The sequence below is a fragment of the Morone saxatilis genome, unplaced genomic scaffold, assembly GCF_004916995.1.
Source record: "Morone saxatilis isolate NCDOM2014 unplaced genomic scaffold, NCSU_SB_2.0 Contig19, whole genome shotgun sequence".
In the NCBI taxonomy this organism is placed as follows: domain Eukaryota; kingdom Metazoa; phylum Chordata; class Actinopteri; family Moronidae; genus Morone; species Morone saxatilis.
The window spans coordinates 439,826-448,911 of NW_023339751.1; the positions used below are offsets into that span (position 1 = coordinate 439,826).

A 9,086-nucleotide genomic window follows, 5' to 3' on the forward strand; every position below is an offset into this window, starting at 1 on the left:
CTGTGTGTGTCTGTGTGTGAGAGTCCAGAATCAGTGGCAGTTGTTACTGAAGCAGTACGCGATCTGCTCTCCAGTCTTGTGATCATGTGCTTGGCAGACCAGATCTCTTCCCTTTAGGAGCGACTTGATTTAGACGGGCAGAGTTAAATAAAAACTTTATTGGCCCTGAGGCTGAATGGCGGTCGCAGCAGCAAGACCGCCGGTGTTTAAATATAAAGTTTGTCACTTTATTGACAGTTGTGTATGTGTTTGGGTGAATACATAAGCACAGACACACGCGGCTGCGGCACATGGCGCTCTATATGTGCATACGAGTGTTTACTTCTAGCTGTAGCAGGGTTAACAAACATAGAGGCTGAATTTGTTTGGCACATTTCCGTCTCCTTATCAGAGCTTCACAACATATGACTAAAAGCACTCTCCATTATTTCCCCTCCTCTGCTTCTGGCTGTTTGTTGTTATGTCACGATTATTGAATCAGGTAATTTAATGGACTGTAATTGAAATTATTCCTGATTATTTGTGTTCTCTGTTGACAGTAATTAGTGATGTCACTGAATTCTTATGCAGTATACTAAAGTATTCAACAAAGTTTAGCTTCTTTCTAATACTAATGGCATTGTTAAAGGTCCAGTGTGTAACATTTAGGAGGATCTTAAATATGTTTTTATTAGTGTATAATCACCTGAATATAAGAATTATTGTGTTTTTGTTACCTTATGGTCCTCTTCTGCCGATTCCGCCATGTTGAAGTGCCATTTTTCTACTTTTTTACATTTTGGTGTTTTGCAGCCTCCGTAGTTTCTCCTACAGCCCGTTCTCATTCCTCTGTTGTCAATTACCAACGTGAGGGGTGTTCAGTTGGTTGTTCATGCTCTGCGTGCACAGCAGTAGTTTTGTTAGTTCTCTTTCTGTCTCTGTCTCTTCCCTCTCAGTTCCTCTTTCTGTTTTATGGTAGTTATTACCAATCTTTCACAATCTATGTGGTTTAAAGGGACACATACAGTATTTTATATGTCAAAGTCAGCTTGCATGCGATAATGATTTCTATATTCAGGTGTTTATACACTAATGAAAACATACCTATGAATATTATATTCCATTTCTGCCGGTAGAGCCTCCTAAATGTTACATACTGGACTTTTAATGTTTGATAAGAATTGTTGGGTGGTGGGATGTGAACTTTCTTTGGCTTCTTAATGTGCCAGAAAAAGCAGTGGTCTAGTTAAAAATAATTATAAAGTTCTATAAGCATGAAAAGTTAAGTCTGGAACTGTTAAATAACACGGTGGATAAACTACGGAGCCTCCAAAGTCCCAAAATGTGATATTTTTAAACTTGTGCAGATTGAAAATATAGTGTTGCAGGTCTTTGGTGACTCTGCCTGTTTAAGAATCCTTATTTCCCTAAATATATGCCTTAATAAGTGCGTTATTATTATTTATAAATTCTCCCTGTCTCTCTTTCTCCACTCAGAATGACGGGCCGAGAGTTTTTCACCCGTTTTCCGGCTCTCTATCCGTTCCTTCTGAACCAGCTGGAGGAGGCTGCAGCCACGGTGGAAAGGTGAGGTGGTCCACCATTAATCCAAACTCCACATTCAGCCCTCGCCATGGCTTTTCACACTTCCTTGATGCCATTATAGGTTTAATTTAACTTCCATTCAAGCCATATGAGACATTGTTTTCTTAAGCTGATTAAGCAGTGGAGAGGTTAAAGTTAGGGACACTCCTAAAGGTTGATTTTCTTAAGTCTGAACTATGAACTTTTTAATCATTTAGCATTGCCCTCGATGGAGTTCTTGTGTGGGCTCTTTTTTTTTTTTTTAAAGTATCACTTGTTCAACTCAAACTATTTGCTCACAGTGTAAGACTTTACGGCCGAATAAAGTAAATGTCTTGTTGCGATTTTGTTTTGTTTCTTTGCAGTGGGGAGTTGAGTCTACTGAGGTTCATTGGCCTTATCTTCTTTAGTTCAGCCCGAACTCCCCTTTTTAAAAGCATTCGAGTCGTCCAACAGCTCCCCAGGCAGCCTTATCTTAATATGGATCCAATTAATTGAATGCTTTTTCAGACTGGCTCTTTCACAATTCCCCTCACTCCCTTCGACCCTTGTTAAAACATTTGTGAATTTCCCACGGAACCAGACCTCGGCTCTCCGACTTCCCACATCATCTCTGTGTATCGCACCACCCAAACAGACCAACCACACCACACTGTAGCAATACACAGCAGGACAGGAGGCAAGAGAGCTGCTGTTAGTGGTTTTAGAAAGCCTTGTGGAAGTTGCAGCACAAGGGCATTCCCAAAATAAGTCACAATATATGAAAGATTATAGAAATGAGATTTGGAACTGTGTGTGTACATTATGTACTATGTAATCCAGCCTCCCTCCACAAGAGTTATGAATGAAAAACAACCCTGTGTGGAAAGATAGTTGAGTAATCAAAAAACTGACGTACAGACAGTTGGAAGGAGAATTTAAAGTGTAAGATCCACAAAAGACGGACAGAATATGGCTGTAATTTAACATTCAGATAAGAGACATGTTTTGTACTTTTTCTCAGGTGGTAAAGAACATAAGCTTTAAAGTGCATGTTAAGATACAGCCTGAACTGGCTTTGGACCTGTGATTGTTAAAGACAATATCTTCAAAATTCTGCACGCAGTCCTGAAATATTAATGATTGGTTTCTGCAATAGCTGACCATTAGACCGTCTTTTGGTTTCAGTTTTTATAATGTTTTAGTCTTAAAAACAACACATAATTGTCTTTGGATGGATTATATTTCCTCTCATATAATAACATATAACATATAATACACATGGGTGTCACAAGAATACTTTGTGGACCCCTGTCAAATGCCATCGGAAGAACATACTATATGTATAATACTATATGTTGAAGATGGCACCAAGTGCACCAAACAGCTTGGATGCAGTCATTTTTATTCTTAATACCATGCATAGCTATTCACCTGTATTAATTTAGGAAAATACAGATATTGGATCAGAACTCAGTATCAGCTGATACTCTGTATTAAATGGAAATCGGGGCTAAAATAACTTGATCAGGACATTTTTACAGTGGTATTGAATTAGTATCAAGAACAGTTGAATTTCAGTGGTATTCGTATCGACTAAATTTCTGGTACCATATTATTCCTAATAGTTCATGTTACCTTCACTCCTACCTCTGGACCAATAGATCCTTTAATACAGTGGTTCCCAACAGTTATCCTTAAGAGACCCCTTTTAAATCAGTGAGTAAACCGACAACACAAAGTGACATATTTTATAGATATTTCATATTATATTTAATGCACAAAAAATAACAGTAGAGAACAACTGATAAACTGTACAATGAACACGAACAGTGAACACAATAACTGCAGGAAGTTTGTTTAAAACAAGAGATTTTGATACATTTTGAGCAGATTATTTCCTGTAAATATTGATCTGAGATGAGTTTTACTGATATTTCTAGTAACTTTTAATACAGTTCTGTCTATTTTCTTTTTAACAGTCTTACATATTATCTAAACTTAAATAAAAATACAATTTCACAGAGAAATAAAGAAACACATTCTGCATTATACATTATACACACACATACAGGGACTAAGAATATCCTAGACCAGTGTCTGTTATTCACGTTGGATCAGAGTTTGTTTTATCAGATTATCAGAAGTCCATGTGTGGATGGATTCTACCTGGGAGCAGTTTGTGCTCATGCATGGACCTAAAACTAGACTAAAATAGTCTTTGTGTTTGTTTGAGTGACTCTTTCTATCTTTTCTACCAGTTATTTTCCCTCCTGGCTGCAAGCAGAGCCCATGTTGTCTTTGTTTTATTTTTGGTGTCATCTGCTTTACCTTGAGTCACAAAGTCCATTCTGTGGCGAGTACAGTCAGTCCTCCAGCTGCACTGTGTGCTCGTATGTGTCACTTTTTAGATGAAGTTTTAGCTGAAGTTTGATTTGGACATGAAGAGCTGGAGCAACAGCTACGGAGATCAACTTTTTAAGTTATAAAATGATGTTTGTGCTTTTTATATGGCCTGTGAATTAATCTTTTTATCTCTGTGTAGCAAACGTGTTTATCTCTGAAACTATTTCAGGTCAGTTCCCAAATGTTAAACTGCTGTGCAGGGATTTGTTACAGTACACGTAGTCTTATCTACCACTGCGTCCACTTCCAAAGAAAACAGTTTTCATATCACAGTCCAAGTACTTTTCTCTAATTCTTTAAACAAGACTGGTGATTTATTTGCCTGAGAGCTAACTAAATGTTAAGCTAAAGCTTTTAGTTTACTTTAGAGCTTCTTTTGTGTCTCTGCTACTGTGTCTCTCTCTCTGCTTTTATAAATGAAGAATAAAAATACTTAAGGTCAGTGTTCTGTTTCCACTCTCTTTAAAAAGATGTAAAACCAAAATAACCCTTTCATCAAACAACCGGCGTACTGGAGATGATTGAGGAGTTTAGGGAGAGGGGGCAGACGTTCATGGAAGACCTCAGTGTGGAATTTGAGCTATTAAATGCCATTGAGTCTCTTTTCCATCCTGTCAAGTGTTTCTGCCTCCAGCTGTATCCCAACAGGGCCTAATATGTTTGCAGTTGCCCTCTATCTGCCCTCCCCCTCCTGTCTGTGTGACATCACATCCCGTCCCACTGTGCTTGACTAAACTGTGACACTAAACACATTGGACTGGTCGCTAATTGGGCTGCTATTCCGTTTCCCATCTCGCCGATCTGTGGCGGTCCCAGCGGATGGTTCTGTGTATGTGTTGTTGAATGAAGTAATGAAAAGCACAAGTAGTTTCACAGGCGGGTCTGTTGTTCAGATACTCATGACTAATGACAGGACCTGAAGGACACCTGGGTCTCCTGATACACTCATAAAAGCAGACCTTGCATATTCTCACACATACACAAAGCTCCGCTGCAGGCGCTCCCTGCAATGCAAACACTATTTTTATTCCCATACTATGAGATATTTTCACCTCACGTACTGCGTAAAAACCTGGAGCAGATCTAAAACTCACTGAACCTTTTGGGGGAGTTGATTACTGCTCCATTCATCCCTCAGAGAGCTGACAGCAGGACAAGAAGGAATAAAACTGTTTTATTCATCCAGATTGGATACCTGGCGTTTTCGTCATTTTCCTAACTTTTTGTCGCTGGATTTCTTGTCTGTTGTCTCAATTTTCCTCCCTCCTTTCCTTCACTTCACTTGCGAGTGTGTCAGAGTGAAACTGTGAAACCGCTGGCGGAGACAGTCAGTTTCCATTCTGACTCAGTTGGTAGTGAGGAGATTTGGATGGACGGAAAAGAGGGAGGTGAAAAGCTCAGCTCAAGGACGGGATGAGGAGATGACTGTATTGAGTGTGGGTGGTTTGAGATACGCAGTGTGTATTAAAGAGCTGGAGGAATTTAGGCCTATTTTAGTTTGGAATTTTGATTATATGTGGTTTCATGCGTCAGCCATATTGCTGTTTGATCCTGATTGTGAACACACTAGAATTGCAACCAGACTTGTTTATTTGTCTTGAACTGCTATAGCTGCAGTATCTCAACAAAGATAACACAATAAAGGACTTTGAAGGAATATTTTGGGAAATACACACTTTGCCTTGGATTGGATGAGAAGATTAATACTACACGTTTGTTTGGCTTAGCAAAGCTGAGACTAGTTACATAAGTAAAACCAGAAGTTTTCATTTTTACTATTGTGAATGCATTAAACTTATAAGATGTACCATTTTAATTAGTCAGCTTTAGAGGTGCTGCTAGCGTGCTTGTTTCCAATCTTTATGCTAAGCTAGCTACTCACCTGCAGGCTCTATCTTTATATTTAGCGTACAGAGAGCATGACGAGAGTAATGATCTTCTTCTAACTCTAATAAATGTAATTACCAACATGTCAAACCATTCCTATAAGACAAATCTATAAACAAATATGCTCTAAATTGTGCTGATCAGAGCTCCTCAAGTAGGTCACGTTATTGGCAAAAGTCTAGTTGTTTGTGATCGTATATTTTAGTCTTACAGGCAGGACAGGATAGCTGAATATGAACGGTGTATACTGACATTAACTTGCAGGATAAATGCTGAGATTTGATTCACAAACTTGTCTCTTTTTAGTTGTTTATAACAGCTATTCTCTGTCAGTTGATATGTATTGCCCAATATCACATCCTTTACTATATCTTAAATCAAATCTTGCACACGTACACGAGAACCATCTGATGGTATGCAGAGAAATAAATACATTTTAAAATAGAACACAATCAAAATACGACATAATTTCAAATAAAAAAAACTTAAACCATGACATTGCTGAAATGTAATTTAAAATAAGTTTTGCATTTCCTATAATAGATTTTTTGTTAGAATATCAGCGTGCTTCGTGGTCACGTTGATGCATGCAGCACACACACATCCATAGTTACTGTGTGGAAGAGTTGAAGAGCCCTTTGTACAGTGTGTCTCTGGCTGACAGTAATAATTCATCCTTCCTATCAGGAATAAACCTGCCTCCTGCGTGAACTGTCCTAATATTTTCGGAGGTGGTACGAGGTGTTAAAAGTTTTAGAAACTATGTCTTAATAGACTCTCTAACCAAACCTAAGGCAAACGCGAAAGGTGTCAGCGTGCTTCTGCCTCTGAGGAGAGACTGTCCAACAGTGTGCGCCAGGATCTTAATTTAAATGATTGATCACGTCTCACCCCTCTCTATAACTGCAGGCTTTTCACCCCACCTGTGACTGAGCCCAGAACAGCCATAAACACTTTTACCCTCAGACATGTTCAGACAGCATTTCTTACAAACGAGGTCATTTAAAGCATACTCAACACTTGGAAGGAAAACATCCCCAAAAACCCCTTTCTACTTGAAAAAACCTCAGAGGCCAAAAAAGAAGCAGAAGCTACATTTAAGGTCATCTAGAGTAGCTCCACTCCCTACAGTTACTGCACGCATGGATCTATAGGCTGCTGTGTTCATTGTACATGTCTGTGGCATTAACGTTTCTTTTGTTAAAATCTGTTTGTGTGTGTGTTTAGTGACAGTGGTCAGGTGAAGCTTCACCCCAGTCTGTTCCTACTGCTACTGGTGCTCAGTCGACTCTACCCTTCTCCCATGGATGGATCTTCTTCACCTCTGGGACTCGCTCCTTTCATGCCCTTCATCATTAGGTGGGTGCCCGTGTTACGCACACACAAGCATACACTTATTTATGTACATCAATGTAATTTCAGTCACTTTTTATAGTCGCAGAATGAGTACCCTTTTAAAGGACCAGTGTGCAGGATTTAGTGGCATCTAGTGGTGAAGTTGCAGATTGCAAGTAACTGAACGCTGCTCGCGTCTGTATTTGACGCCCTCAGAATCAAAAGGTGTGTAGGAGAAACTAGTGTTTGGTTTGTATGTTCTAGACTGGAACATAGCGGTTAAACATGGCGGACTGCGCCAGGAGAGGACCCGCTAACAAAACGTCTCATTCTAACAAAAACACAGAAATTCTTATATTCAGTTGATTATACACTGAATAAAATATTCCTATAAATATTATATTACATTTCTGCCAAGTTTTGAGATACATTGTTTTATAGCGTATTTTATTGTATATATTTTATATTTTGATAGACACATGCAGATATACTGCACCCACAAGCTTGTCAGAATATATCCGGACATATTATTTAACTTAAAAACAGGAACATGCACGCACTGCACACACAAGATTAAGATCTACTGTATTATCTGTCATCACAATTAGCGTCATTTGTCTGCTTGTCTTGTGATGTTTGCTTAGGAACAAGTTTTTAAAACGTTCCTTTTATTCCGTACTGCTTCTGTGCATCTGTCAAATCACTCTCGTCCATTATGAAAGACTTGGAAGAAACCTTGAGCAGGAATTTTTAGCTCTTAACAGCTCCCAAGAGTCCCAGCAGAGCCGCTCAATGACCAGCTGTACCGAAAGCGATGTGAATGGGCGTAAGGCTCCCGCTATCAGCAGCTCCTCCCTCGTGTCATCGCTATCAATGACAATGTGTTTCCAGTCAGCTCCAACGCTCATATAAAAGGTTAAGAAGAAACATTAGCACGGGGGAATGTTCTGTCAAACCCAAGAGGGTCACACACCTGCTCTCTCAGCCACGATAAACCTCTCAAACAACGTTTCTCTGAACCAGAACTCATTCTAAGTATAGAACAATCACCGAGACAAAACACCTGCAGCCTAAACATTAATGTCCGAGCGTGTGTGTGTGTGTGTGTTCGTGTTCTTTTGTGTTGTTTGCACAGGTGCTTCTGCATCTTTTATGCGAACTTCATGTCTTGGCAGTGTTTTTTTAACGTTGCACTCCCTGAAATTCAGCTCCTGTCTCGCCATAAAGGCAAATTACATTAGAAATAATAAGAAGCTTTTCGTCTGTCTAAGACTTGACTGATTTTGTGTTTGTGCACGCTGAGACAAAACACTTGTGTAGTTGGAGTTGATGTCTCCAGCGGGTTTCTGTGCTTGATTAGATTGTGACTGGTTTTATCTGGCTGTTTACTGGGGAGTGAAGCTTCCAGGCGAATGGGAAACTGCGGTTTCAACCTTCATTTCTTACATTCCTGAGATGGAGAAAGCTACAAATATTATTGGTACGTGTTCATCTGCTGCACCTGCAAATAGAACTGAAGCTTCTTCCACACACGCATTTCTGTTACAGTTATATTCCCTATGCACAAACCTTTTATTTAATTTTAACCCTAAAATAAGTGACTGCTGGATTCACAGGTCTAAAAACTCAGAGAGAGAAACATGAGACACACATAGAAAGAAGGATTAAAATAGTAACAAAAGTATTTCTAAGTTAGTGTTTTAACTATGCTATTAAATATATTTGTACACCATATACTCTAAGATGTACTGATCACTTTTGTACTAATAAAAGTTTGCACCTTCTGTTAAACTTGCAAAATACTTTTTAAATATGTATAAATAGATTTTAGTTTACTGGGGAAAAAAAATCTAGACTTTGGAAAAAAAAAAAACAGACAAACAACTTTAAACAAAATATTAAAGCTGCAAGCAGCG

General features: G+C 38.9%; 1 protein-coding gene across 1 annotated transcript in view; it reads left to right on the forward strand.

The window, feature by feature from the left end:
• The window catches only part of thada (THADA armadillo repeat containing), a gene marked incomplete in the record, with an annotated part of 71,220 nt that overhangs the window by 27,197 nt on the left and 34,937 nt on the right, over nt 1–9,086 (forward strand). Inside the window, 2 exon segments of the mRNA XM_035664215.1 lie at nt 1,477–1,566; nt 7,063–7,194. Of these exon segments, the coding sequence (XP_035520108.1) occupies nt 1,477–1,566; nt 7,063–7,194 (222 nt within the window).